This window comes from Stegostoma tigrinum, chromosome 1 (genome assembly GCF_030684315.1).
Source record: "Stegostoma tigrinum isolate sSteTig4 chromosome 1, sSteTig4.hap1, whole genome shotgun sequence".
Taxonomy (NCBI): domain Eukaryota; kingdom Metazoa; phylum Chordata; class Chondrichthyes; order Orectolobiformes; family Stegostomatidae; genus Stegostoma; species Stegostoma tigrinum.
The window spans coordinates 101080617-101094754 of record NC_081354.1 but is presented as its reverse complement, the minus strand read 5'-3'; the positions used below and the strand labels follow the sequence as shown (position 1 = coordinate 101094754).

At 40.7% G+C, this 14138-nt stretch overlaps 1 protein-coding gene across 5 annotated transcripts in view; it reads left to right on the top strand.

Annotated features, from left to right (window-relative positions):
* atp8a1 (ATPase phospholipid transporting 8A1) overlaps positions 1–14138 on the top strand; it is a 348145-nt gene that overhangs the window by 247967 nt on the left and 86040 nt on the right. For 4 of the 5 annotated variants that reach the window (XM_059647433.1, XM_059647431.1, XM_059647443.1 and 1 more), the window contains one exon: positions 777–887. The exons of the other annotated variant lie outside the window; for it this stretch is intronic. In XM_059647433.1, coding sequence (XP_059503416.1) covers positions 777–887 — 111 coding nt within the window. The remainder of the gene's footprint in view (positions 1–776; positions 888–14138) is intronic. 5 annotated transcript variants of the gene reach the window in all.

The following is a 14138-nucleotide window of genomic DNA, read 5'->3' as shown; positions in this document are numbered from 1 at the left end:
TCCTGCGAGCTTCCTAGCAATTTCTCCAAAGTTGGCGATCCCAGCAGCACCTTATCAGTCCATTCCTTTCTGTATTGGGTCCCTTCTGCATTTTCAGCTAAATTAACCCTCCCAAGTTCAATCTTGGTTCTACTGGCTGATCTTTTGAACGTGTCTGTCTGACTGGGCCATCTCTAAATATAGGTCAGCCCTGAAATTCTGGATGGAGGTCTGGAGCAAGAATTCCCATTAAATAAACATCCTGCAAAAACAAAATAGTAACAAATGGATATTGTCTGGACACTTCCGCTTCTTTTGAGTCAGTCTGGCATGTTCAATTTAAAATTGCAAACAGTCTAGTAGGTTGGATGCAGTCAGAGGAAATATAAAATCAACAGTTGGAGACCAAATTAAAATTGAGAGTGAGTTGCCATTTCATTGTAACAATGCTAGAAGAGCAGTGCTAGTAGAATAGTGAATACAAATATGCTGATGGAGCTAAATAGACTTATTAGGTTTTTACAGAAATATAAAGCCTTCCTGGTTACTGATGTTAACTTTCTTGGTTTCCAAACTCCTTAAAAAAACTGAATTCAGATTGTCACTTCAAACTGTCAAAGGTGAGTATGGAATGGTTCAATATCATAACCATTATACTATCATTGCTTTCGTGATCTATGAGAAAACATTGCCAAGGTTTTTTGATATATTTTGTTGCATGGTGGAAATGGAAAATATCTGATGTTTCAGCCTAGCTTTTCTTTTTCATTGTTATATAATGACCATATTGTTTCTAGTTCAAATATCTGAAGAACTTGCTGCTTGTCCATGGAGCCTGGAACTATAATCGCGTTGCAAAGTGTATCTTGTACTGCTTTTATAAGAACATAGTCCTTTACATTATTGAGGTAAGCTACTTCGTTGCTGTCTCAATACCCATTTCTTTTTTTGACAATGGTTTTCACTCTTTTGCTACCGTCTAAAATTACATCCAGGAAAAATGCTTAATACTACCAAGAGCTCTTATTCAGCTGTTAGCAATATTTCATGAACAAGGTCTTCCACTTGAAGCTGGTCTCAGGTCATTGGATCCCTGTAAAAAGCACTCACCGATTGACATTAAAATTTGCCAGAATTAAAGAAACATTTGCTGAAGGTTTGACAAGGGGTTCAATAGGAAAGCTACTTATGCATCTTGGGAAATATGTCAACCAAATGGTGAACTAGCTTCCTGATTGCAGTAAAATGATGACCAGCTATTTTTATTTTGTAGCATTAAGAGATAGAGAGAGGACATTGAATTAATTAGACTAAAGTTTTTTTTCTGAAGAATTGTCCTGACCCGAAATGTCAGCTTTCGTGTTCCTCTGATGCTGCCTGGCCTGCTGTCTTCCTCCAGCTCCACACTGTTACGCCAGACTAAAGTTTAGCCTTTTGTGTGTGAATCCCTGTTTTCCTTAGTTGTAGTATAGGGTGACTGCGTCAGTGAATACTGGTAAGGCTGCACAAACTAATACTACATGTCTGTTTTGAGTAAAATATAATTTATCATCATGCATTCAGCAGTTATTATATGCTTGAGCCTTGACATACACTCAGTTAACTTGGATAATGGGTAATTCTGAAGTAGCAGAACTGAAAGAGATGATTAGTACACAGGGTACTCAGAGACTACGTGCCGAGGTGCTTCCTTCCCAATATCATTTAGTTTTTTAGTGTTTCTCAAGGCTACTGTTCAAACCTGCTTGCCACCTGGTGGCAGGAAATGCCTTCCCTGTAGAAACATACAAAGAAGCTTTGAGAGCAGAACTATCGTGTAGTCTTCAGTTCTGTTTGCCCACTGTTCCAGCTCAATGCCGAGAGGAGTGAAGTGAGAGCATTTGAAAGGGAGCAGATTAAAGAAAAATAATCCATCCATTGATTGGATAGTGTGAAATCTCAGGTCTGTACGCTTTGTAGCCACCTGTGCATACACATCGAACTTGAGGTTCCTACTTTAGAAGTGCTTTTGAGGCAGACAAGAATCACACTGGGATAGCTGGGTAAAAGGCCAAGGCCATTTTTACTGCCAGGTCTATTGCACTGTCATGGGTAGATTTGGGCAGCCCATTCCTCATGTATGATTTCTGGTCTTGGCTTTGCTTTATACTTAATAAAGTAATTTGATGTAGGAGTCATTTGAGTTGGTTATTAAAATGACTGATTTCAAAGACTACCTCCTGTAATTTCTTATTACCCTTCATCTTTCTTCTGTGACAGATTTGCTGCTACTGTTCCCCTGTATCAATAGAATTTCTAGGTGAAGTTTATGAAGTATGTAGCATACAACATACAAGCAACTCTTTCTTGAGCATAATCTAGCTGGCACCCCCACACTTGCACCTGTAGACCTATTAGGACACTGAACCACATAGGAACAGGAGTAGACTGTTCAGCCCATTGAGCCTACTCTGCCATTCAACAAGATCATGGCTGCACTGTTGCTTAAGTCTATATGCCTGCCTTGGGTTCATACCCTTACATAGCCTTGTTTAATAAAACTTTGTCTACCTCAGATTTAAATTTGACAGTTGAATTAGTATCAACTGCCTCTTGAGGAAAACCGTTCCAAACCTTCACTTCTCTTTGAGTATAGAAGTGCTTTCTGACATTTCTTCTGCATGGTCTGGCCCTAATTCTTAGACTATGCCCCTGGTTCTAGAATCTTCACCTAGTGGAAATAGGTTATCTTTTATCTAGAGATAGCAGGAACTGCAGATGCCGGATATTCTGAGATAACAAAGTGTAGAGCTGGATGAACACAGCAGGCCAAGCAGCATCAGAGGAGCAGGAAGGCTATCATTTCTGAAGAAGGGTCTAGGTCCAAAACGTCAGCTTTCCTGCTCCTCTGATGCTTCTTGACCTGCTGTGCTCATCCAGCTCTACACCTTGTTGCCTTTTATCTAGCCTGTCTTTCCTTGTTAATATCCTTAAAATCTTGATTAGATCACCCCTTAACCTTCTAAATTCTAGAGAATAAAGGACTAATTTGCCTAATCTTTCCTCATCTTAATTCCTGAATTCCAGGAAACACCCTTGTGAACTTCCCTCCAGGGTCAAATTATCCTTCCTGAGATACATTGCCCAGATTTCCACACTGAACTCGTAACTGGGGTTTTATATAATTGCAGCATAACATGTTAATATTGAACGGGTTAATTTGATTTGGTTTGATTTATTGGAGCCACATGCACCTAAGTACAATGAAAAGCTTTGTTCTGCAAACCGTATAGGCATTGTCAAAGCAAACAAGGACATAGACATTATTGGTGCTTAGACAGAATGAGGCGTACAAGGTTACAGCTGCACAGGAGGTGCACAAAGCAAGATCAACATTAGAAAGATCAAAATTATTTGAAGTTAAAGATGTTCATTCAGCAGTATAATAGCAGGGAAGAAGCGGTTCTTGTGTTCAAGCTTCTGCCTCTGCTGCCTAGGGAAGGGGTGGGAAGAGAGCATTACCAAGATGGGAAGAGTCTTTGATGTTGGCAGCCTTCCCATGGCAATGAGAAGCGAAAATGGAGTCCGTGGATGGGAAGTTGGTTTCGAGGTATGCCTGGGCCATGCGTGCAACTCTCTGTAGTTTCTTACATTCCTGGCAGAGCAGTTCCCATTCCAAGCCATTATGCGCCTAGATAGAATACTTTCTGTAGTGCATCCATAAAGGTTGGCGAGGGTCCTTAAGGATATGCCAGATTTTTCCTGAGAACGGACAGGTGTGTTGTTGTGCCTCCTTGACCATCTCATCTACATGGGAGGTCCAGGGCAGGTTGTCAGTTATTGTCACTTCTAAGAAGTTGATGCTCTTGACCCTGATACATCCCCCTCCTTTCTTCCTGAAGTGAATGATCAGTTCTGTTGTTTTGCTGAAATTGAGAAAGAGATGGTTATCATTGCATCATGACACCAAGCACTCGATCTCCATCCTGTGTTCTGAATCATCGCTGTTTGATATCTGGCTTACCACAGTGGTGTTTTCAGCAAACTTGTAGATGGTGTTTCTACAGAATTTGGCTATACAGTCATAGGTGAACAGGGAAGTACAATAGGGGGCTGAGGATACATCAGTGTGGAGCGCTGGTGTTGAGGATTATTGTGGAGGAAGCATAGTTGTTTTCACTGATTTTGGTCTGTGGGTCTGCAGTTACAGAGGGCAGAGCTGAGAGCTAGGTCTCAAGAGTTTTGAGGTTAGCTTATTAGGGATTATAGTGTTGAAGATGGTGCTGTGGTCGATAAGTAGGACTCTGATGTAGGTGTCCTTGTTATCCAGATATTCCAGGGATGAGTTTAGGGCTAGGGAATTGGTGTCCACTGTGGACCTATTTCTTTAGTAGGCAAATTGCAGGGGATCAAGTCAGGCTGGGAAGCTCTAGTTGCACTGGGCCATGACCAGCCTGTTGAAGCACTTCACGATTGTGGAGGTCAGAGCGACTGGACGTTAATCGTTGAGACATGTTTCATGTGTTTTCTCTGGTACTGGGAGGACGGTGGACTTCTTAAAGTGAGTGGAGACTTCAGAGTGTAGCAAGGAGGGGGTTAATATGGTGTTTAATCAGTGAAGCGTATTCACGTCAAGCTGAAGGTGCTTGTTAACAACTAAAGTTAAGTTTATTATAGAAATGAAGATATAAACGTACAAATCTATAAATGTAGAATACTGAAAGATCTTAACACCAGCCAGTTAAATCAAATTCTCAGCCTGTTTCCTATCGCAATCTGTTAAGAGGTCAAATCCCAAAGAAATAGCACCTCTGTCGCTTTTTTTCCCAAAAGATGTTGTGACTTAATTGATGCTTACCAGTTTCTTTTTCTTGATTCTGTGGAAACAATTTTACATTTTCTTTCTGCCTCTGCTGGCATGAGTCTCTGAATGCTGATCACCTAGAATTTCAGTTCTCAAAGCTTGCAGGTTTGGATTCAAACACTTCATAGCAAACTAGAAATCGCTTCGGTTAAGGTGACTGGTTCTTCTGAACTGAATTAAAAAAAAACTCTTAATCCTCCTGATAGAAGGAAACCCAACAACATAAAAATTTTATACATTACCACCACAGGGGTTCTCCACACAGGCGTTTGACTGCTGTTATACGTCATCTTGAAACTGATGAACTTTAGTCATCAAATGACTGTCTCTGAAAATCCAAATGACATTTCGACCTGTGTTCGTTCTTAAATATCAGTACCAAGCAAAATCTATCTGCCTTTTTTAAATCCAAGTGCCAAAAATGATCATTTGTATCTAATGCATCTTTAATCACAATTGATCCAGGGTGATCACTATAAAGGAACCACAGTATATGGGTTTTCTGAGTAGCTTTCAGAAGATCAATAGAACTCCCAGGAAAATAAAGTGTGAGGCTGGATGAACACAGCAGGCCAAGCAGCATCTCAGGAGCACAAAAGCTGACGTTTCGGGCCTAGACCCTTCATCAGAGAGCCCTGGAAAATAGGTTAAATAGCTATTTTCAAACATAAACATCATACACAATTCTCCCACCGTAGTTCAGCAGGAAAGCTGGAGTGCCTTGAGCAATATGGATAGTAATTTGTAAAGTATCTTACAAGGTACATCATGTTTTAGGAAGATATCCAGTAGCTGTGAACAAAGTTTGTTATCATGTACTGTACAATTATTAGATAAGTATTATAGTATAAATGTAACAATTTAAACTGGAATAAAGTATACACATAAATGTTGATCTCTCTTGTTCGGACATTAAATGCCTACCTTTCATCTCCTAACAGCCTATTAATTTATCTTCTCAAAACTTCCCATTTGTTTACACTAAAAGAAGACGTGAGTGTTTTGGAATTTTTTAATAAAAATCATGGATTTTCAGAGCCCATTATGGTGAACTCACGCAGCAGGCTTATTTTCACGGCCAGTGTAGCTTTCTCATTGTGCCAGTATGTTGCAATTTACTGCACTTTTGTTATTGTCAAGTCCTAACTTGAAAATTAAAATTGTAAAACTTAGTGTGACCACAGCTGGTCTCTTAGTGCATGGGATATAATGACTAAGAATAATGAGTATTTTGCTACCAACATCATGTTGAACTCCAGTAGCTGCAAGAATCTAATGCCTAGGGCTAATTGCTCCAGTAGAGACCTAGCTACTGTTTTAAGAGACCCAATCTGACTATAGTTGTAGTTAGTTCCCAGAGGAAAGGGCAGAACCTTAATGGACAAGTTAACCTTTAGGTTGTCATTGCCTATTACTTAGTGGTCAGTTCTGAAGTGGTATCATTAGTTTGAGGATAATGGGAGTGGTATGGAAGAACTAAAAAGAATATTGGAAATAAGTTCAGAAAATGCTTTTGTAAATCTTGCCCAGAATGGCATTAATTTGAAATACTTTAAAATCATTCTACCCGCTCCAAAATGCTCAACACTATGCATCTGTCTCTGTCAATCGTGACGTGCAAACTTTATCAAAATCACACATGCCTAGCAGATTGTGAGAAGGAATCTGTTGATAATGACTCTTGAGCAATATCTCAATAAGTTTGTTTCATGATTTTCTATTAAGTCTGTTTAAATAAAATGAGCCAAATGGTTAACCTGGTTTTGTTTTTTCTATCTTAAGTTATAGACATTTGTTTTTCAAATATGTTTGCACATTCATCCAAGCGATACAAGTTGGTTGATGTGTGTGCAGGGACTGTTCATCTGGAGGCCAGCTGGGATACAAATTAGTAAATGGGGAATTTGTAGTGATTCATGCTTCTGTAATCAGATTTAATGAACCGTGGAGTGTTACAGAGCTGCTGTGACATGGTAACTCTTGGATAGTTTTTACATGCATTCTGTGAAGCCTGTCAAATTTTCTTCGGGAATCCAACAGGAGAACTGAGTGCTGTTATATTCAGCATATTCATTGAACATATAATATCCTTGGTATAAATATTATTTCAAAAGTCTCAAATAGTCAGAGTTTTGAAAATGTTTTAATGTTGACTTTAAACATTGTCTGGGATCAATTGACCAAATGTATGAAATAAGTGAGTGGTCAGCAAATTACTCATGTTGAAACACACTGTCGTGTTAATGGTGGACAGGTACTTAATACTTTGTACCACAGTAACACTTATCAGTTCATCCAGTGCTGTATTTACTAGGTCTGAGCTATACCACTAAGAGGAAGCAGTTAGAATTTCACAACATCGACAATACTTCATTACAGTTTTTTTAGCTCAATGATTAATAATTCTGAGATCTAAATATTGAGAACAGTTAAAATGCACCATTTTGTTTAAAATTAAATGAATCAAATACTTCGAATGGTTCTTAAAATATTGTACAGCAATCCTTCTCAATATTTTTGTGGATTCAGGCTCCTTTTGTTTAAAAGTAAGATACCTGAAAACAGGGGAGTGCAGCAGAGTGCAGTAATACCAACCACAGCGAGCAGGTCTTTTATTTAAGTGTCTGATCATTTCCCGCTCCGCTCAGGATGATTCTCTTCTACTTGTCCACGGAGGCTAGAAGGAGAGTTTTTGGCAGAGAAGCCATTAATACAAACCACTGTCACCATCAAATAATTTCATTGTGCACCATGGATGAATCATGCTCTAAACCAAAGTTCAGAGACATTAGCGAGCTGGAGGAACACAGTACGCCAGGCCAGTATCTGAGGAGCAGGACCGCTGATGTTTCAAGCCGGGACACTTCAGAAATGGGGAGGGGTCAGGGAGCTCAGAAATAAACAGTAAGGGGTTGGGTGGGGCTGGGTAAGGTAGTTGGGATGGTATTCGATGTTTGCAGGTAGTGATGAGGATTGGGCAGTGGGATGGGAAGGGCAGATAGGTGGGAGAGAAGAGGGACAGGGTCAAGGAGGCAGGGATGAAAGGGAGGATGAGGCGTGGGATGAGGCTTGGTCTGTCGAGATTTTAAACTGGTAAATTCCATATTTAGGCCATCGGGCTGTAGATTCCCAAGGTGGAATTATAAGGTGTTGCTCCTCCAGTTTGCATGTGGCGTCATTGTGACACTAGAGGAGGCCCAGGATGGACATGTCACCCAGGGAGTGGGCGGGGGAGTTAAAATGTTGGCGACCAGGAAGTGTTGTCATTAGACACATACAGAGCACAGATGCTCTAAAAACGGTCTTCAAGTCTACCCTTGGTCTCACCAATGTAGAGGATGCCACATCGGGAACAGTGGACACAGTAGACTAAGTTGACAGATGTGCAGGTGAACCCCCATCTGATATGAAAAGTTTGCAATAGGCCTTGAATGAAGGTGAGGGGGGAGGTGTAGGGACACGTATGACATGTGGTAAAGTCCCTCTTCCATTGTTGCACTGTCACTATCCCCCACCTGTTCTTCCACTACATCGATGACTGTATTGCTGCTCCAACGAGGAACTTGAACAGTTCATCAACTTTACTAACACCTTTCACCCCAACCTCAAACTCACCTGGACCATCTCCGATACCTCCCTCCCCTTCCTGGACCCCTCTGTCTCCATCTCTGGTGACCGCCTCGAAAGTGACGTCGATTTCAAGCCCATCAACTCTCACAGCTACCTAGACTACACCTCCTTTCACCTACCCTCCTGGAAGAATGTGATCCCCTATTCCCAAATCCTCCCGCACGTCTGCCCCTAAGATGGGGCATTCCACTCCTGAACTTCCCAGACGTCCTCCTATTTCAAGGACAATAACTAGCCCTCTCTGGTGATTGACAATGTCTTCAAATGCATTTCTTGCATTTCCTGCACCTCTGCCCTCACGTTCCCTCCTCCCAACAAAAATAAAGATAGAATCCCACTTGTCCTCATATACCACCTCCCAATCTTAGTATTCAAAGTATCATTCTCTGCCAGTTCCGCCACCTACAATCTGACCCCACAACCAAAGAGATGATTCCCTCCCCATCCCTATCTGCCTTTTTTTAGGGATCACTCTCTCCGTGACTCCCACATCTGCTCCACATTCCTAACTGACCCTAGCACCTTTCCCTGCAACCACAGGAAGTACTACATCTGCCCCTACACCTTCCCGCTCACTCCATCCAAAGCACAAAACAAACTTTCATATCAAGCAGGGGTTCACCTGTACATCCACCAACTTGAGCGACTATATCCAGTGCTCCTGATGTGGCCTCCTGCATATCGATGAGATCAAGCGTAGATTTAGACGCCATCTTGTAGAGCATCTGCGGTCTATACATGGCAAATGACAACATCTTCCCATCTCCAACCATTTTAATTGCCCCCCCCCACTTGCCAAGTGACATGTCCATCCTTTGCCTCCTGTAGTCTCACTGTGATACTGCCGGACAACTGGAGGAGCAGCACCTCCTATTCCTACTCGAGAGCCTACAGCCCGATGCCCTCAACATGGAATTCACTAGTTTTAAAATATCCCCACCCTTGGCCTCGTCCCCAGGTCCAACATCCCCTCTCATCTCCACCTCCTTGACCTGAGACAACCTGTCCATCTTCTCTCCCACTGACCAATCCCTACCTGCATTCACTTTTCACCATCCTACCTACCTTCTCCAGTCCCACCCCTCTCCTCTCTATTTATTTCCCAGCTCCTTTGCTCCTCATCATTTCTGAAGAAGAGTCCCGACCTGAAATGTCAACTTTCCTACTCCTCTGATGCTGCCTGGCCTGCTGTGTTCCTTCAACTCTGCACTGTGTTGTCTCTGACTGCAACATCTGCAGTTTTTGCTACTAGCAGAAACAATCCAGCCAACTTTACCTCTGTGCAAGTGGATAGATATTGAGTGACTTAAGCTCAGTCCTATTAGTTCAGTAAGTGGTCAACTGACGGAACGCATTGCTTAAGGCGTCATGGAAGCTGTTAATATTGTTTCAATCAAATACATATTAGATTTATTTCAAAAACATTTTGATATAACCAATGCAAATAATTTGTGACATAATTTGTAGTAAGTATAGCAAAGTTGAGCTAACAGGTGAATTTAGACCTGTGTTCCCAAAACACACACCTCAGGGGTATTCCTTGTCGCATTTCTTGATGTGTGGTGGAGTAATTGCAAATTGATTTTCATGATTAATCAACAGTGTCGGATCATTTTATACAGCTTGCAGTATGATTGAAAATGAGCTGGTTGAACTTCGTTCTTTTTGGCTCCCATTTCTTGTGCTGCTCCGTTCCTAAGCTTGGGAAAAGCCCTTCAAAGTAATCTTTGAATGATTCAGTTAAATTCTTTGCATCAGCTTTCACAGTGGAAGACACCAGTGGCAAACCAGAATTTAGAGTGTCAGGGGATAGAGGTGAGTGTGGGAGCCATCTGTAAGAAGCACGTGCTGAAGAAGCAGAAAGGTCAGAAAGTGGTTAAATCACCCAGACCAGATGTAGCAGAGGAAATTGTTAAAACGTTGGTGGTGATCTTTCAGGAATCACTGGTGTCAGGGAGAGTCCCAGAGGGCTGGAAAATGGCTACTGTAAAAGCCCCTCCCTTCTTAAATAAAAGACAGAAGACCAGAAACTGTAAGCCGGTTGGTCTGACGTCGGTCATTGTCATTGTCAAGATTTTAGAGTTCATTATTAAGGATGAGATTGCAGAGTACTTGCAAGTGCCTGGGAAAATAGGTCTAAGTCAGCATGGCTTCACCAAGAGAAGGACATGCCTGACAAATCTGTTGGAATTCTTTGAGGTGGTAATGAGCAAATTAGACAAAGGAGGGCCAGTAGACATGATCTGTTTGGATTTCTAGTAGGCTTTTGAGAAGGTGCTGCAAAGAATGCTGCAAAATAAGATAAGAGCCCATGGTGTTAGGGGCAAGGTGCTGGCATGAATATGGGATTGGCTGACTGGCAGAAAGCAGAGAATGGGGATAATGGGCTCTATTTCAGAATGGCAGCTGGTGATGCATGGTGTTCTGCAGGGGTCTGTGCTGGGATCGCAACTGTTCACTATATACATTATTAATCTGAATGAAGGAGCTGAGTTGCTAAATTTGCAGCTGACACAAAGACAGGCAGAAGGTCAGGGAGTGATGTGGCAGCAGGGAGGCTGCGAAAGGACTCTGACAGGCTAGGAAAGTGGGCAAAGAAATAGCAGATGGAATACAGTGTGGGAAAGTGTGAGGTTATGCACTTGAGTGTGAAAAATAAAGGCGTTGTCTGTTTTCTAAATGGAAAAGGGCTTTAGAAATCACAAAAGACTTGGAAGTCCTAGTTCAGGATTCTCTCAAAGTTAACATGCAGTTCAGTTGGTATTTAGGAATGGAAATACAATGTTAGCATTCATTTCAAGGGGGCTAGAATACAAGAATAGAGATGTACTGCTGAGGCTAAAGAAGGCTCCAGTCAGATTGCATTTGGAATATTGTGAGCAGTTTTGGGCCCTGTATCTAAGATATGCTGGCCTTGGAGAAGGTCCAAAGGAGGTTTACAAAAGCAGTCCTGGGGATGAAGGACTTATCACATGTGGAGAAGTTGAGAAATCTGGGTCTTTATTCTGAGTTTAGTAGGATGAGGGGGGGGGGAGGTCTCATTGATTCCTCAGCAGCATGGATTAGAAGTTGGCTAAAAGAGGGGAGGTATATATCAGTATTTCTCATATTGGAGACTCGTTGAAAATGGTATTCTCCAGGAATTAGTGTAGCGATCCTTACTTCTGGTTTTATGTAAACAATTTGGAGATGGGTGTTGAGGACAAGTCTCTTAAATTTGCAGGTGATACTAAGCTATGGAAAATACTGAATTGTGAGGATGATGCTGAGCAACTTCCGAGGGATAATGATGAGTTGGTCAAGTAGCCAGGCACCTAGCAGCTGAATTTAGTGGCCAGGCAAGTTGAGACAGTTTTTAAGAGGGCTTATAGGATCCTTGGGGTTATGCATAGAGGCGAAGAGTATAAAAGCAAGGAAGTAATGCTACATGTCTATAGTTCATTGGTCAGTACACATTTGGAATATCATTTCGAGCTCTGGGCACCTCATTTAACGGCAGATGTTAAAGCCCTGAAGAGAGTTTTACTAGAATGAGACCAATAATGAAGGATTTTAGATACAAGAAAATTAGAGAAATTGAACTACTTCTTAAAACAGAGGTGTTTAAAAATTGACCTCTTAAACAATGTTGTTAGGGTAAAGAGGGATATTCTGTTCTCACTATTTGATCTGTCAGTAACTAGGTGCCACAATTTCAGAACTGTCAGCAGTGAAACCAGGAGTGACATGAGAAATTTCTTTACTCAAAATGGTTAGAGCTTGGGATACGCTGCCTAGGAAAGTGGTGGAGGTGGATTCCATAGGAGGTTTCAAAAAAGAACTTGATGTATATTTGAAAAAGGTGAATTTGGAAGGTTACAGAAATAGGGCCAGAGAATGACAAAAGTATAGTAGCTCTTTTTGGAACCAGTACAGACATGATGGGTCGAATGGCCTCCTCCTATACTGCAAGATTCTAAGATGCTAAACTGTCTTAATAAATACAAGAGGAAAAGTTTTGACAAAATGCCTTTTTCAGCAAATCTCAATCGAATGACTATTTGATTCAGATCTGGGAGCATTCACAATTTTTAATGAGATTTTTAAATAGCTACACAAATCATTAAGTTTTTCAAATTAACTTCCTTAATTTGCACTACCTGTTAGTTTAAGTTCATTACATTTGTACCTGAGGCCCGAATGTTTGTCCAAAACATACAATTATTATTTAATTCTGTATTCACTGTTCCATTTGCCTTGACTGTAATTTCTACCCTTGTTATTACATTTTTGTTTCTTTATTAGCTTTTTCAAAATACGTTTAGTTATCATGTTTGCATTGGAGAGAAAATGATTGTGTGATTCTGTGAATACCCATGTAAATGTGTGTTTGTATATAATATGTGTTTACCATCTGTTATCCACACAAACATGTATTTTAAAAATAATCTAGTGATTCTCTCATGCTCAGTTATAGACTGTGCTATGTGCACAAACACACTAAAGGGAATTGACAAAGAGCTGATGTTTCATCTAGTGGGCCAATCTAGAGTAAGAGGCCATAGTTTCAGGCTAAGGGATAGTAAATTTAAAGTAGAGATGAGAAGAAATTACTTCTGAGAGCCGTGAAACTATGGAATTCACAACCCCAGGGTGGGGAGAACACCAGGACGCTGAATGCATTTAAGGAGGTAGATTTTTAAGAGGTATTGAGTTGAATTGTGACGGAGAGCAGGTGGGACAGTTGAATTGAAGTGAAGATGTGATCAGCCATGATTATATTGAATGGCAAAACAGTCTAGAAGGGCTGAATTGCCTAGTCCTCCCAGTTCTTATGCTCTTAGAACCATAAAGGAATTTAACAGTTTGGTAGATAACCTTTTTTTGGCAAATGAAAGTTGCATTGTGGAGTGGATGCACCTCTAAGAATGTTTTTGGCATGGATATTCAGGAATTTGGTACCAACTTTTGACTATATAAGTATAAAGTGGTGTTCTTGAGACTGTATTTGAAAGCATACATAACATCATAGTACACCCTTGCACTGCATCGCTTTTTGGTTGGAAAATAATCAGGCCACCAGTTTAGTGATGACTGCATTGTCAGATGGGCTGTCTTTCAATGAAATTTGTGTTTACCATGTGCGAGCTGTCAAACATTCCAAGAATTTGTGGACTCCACACAGTGGTTTAAATGTGATGTAAAAAATTATATTTCATCACATTCTTACAATAGACATGTTTCGCTGGACTACCAACATAAATCTGTTTGTCTTGTATTGTGTTATTTTGGTTCTTATGACTTTAGACCATAAGAAATCTTTCAACTTTGCACAACTTGGTGAAAAGGTACTTGAAAATTGAAATTTATATTTTGTAAAAAAGCAGAATATCTACTGAGCTACATATTTCTTGACATGAAAGCAGTAACTATATTTCAAAAGGCTAAAATTGCATGGGAAAATCATGTGCAATGAAATCTAAATGATATGTTGACCAATTAGAATTAAAATTGACCCCATAAGATGTGTGACAGACTCCTGAGAATTAGCAGTTGACTAGGTGTTCTGTTCCTGGAGATGTTTTTGGGAAACAGAAGCTCTGACTGTGGTAGATTTGGTTTGCTGTGGTGTTCTTGATTCATTCTCATTGCTCAGAATGATAGAAGGTCAAACTGCAGCTATGCAGTACAACCATATTGTGACCTC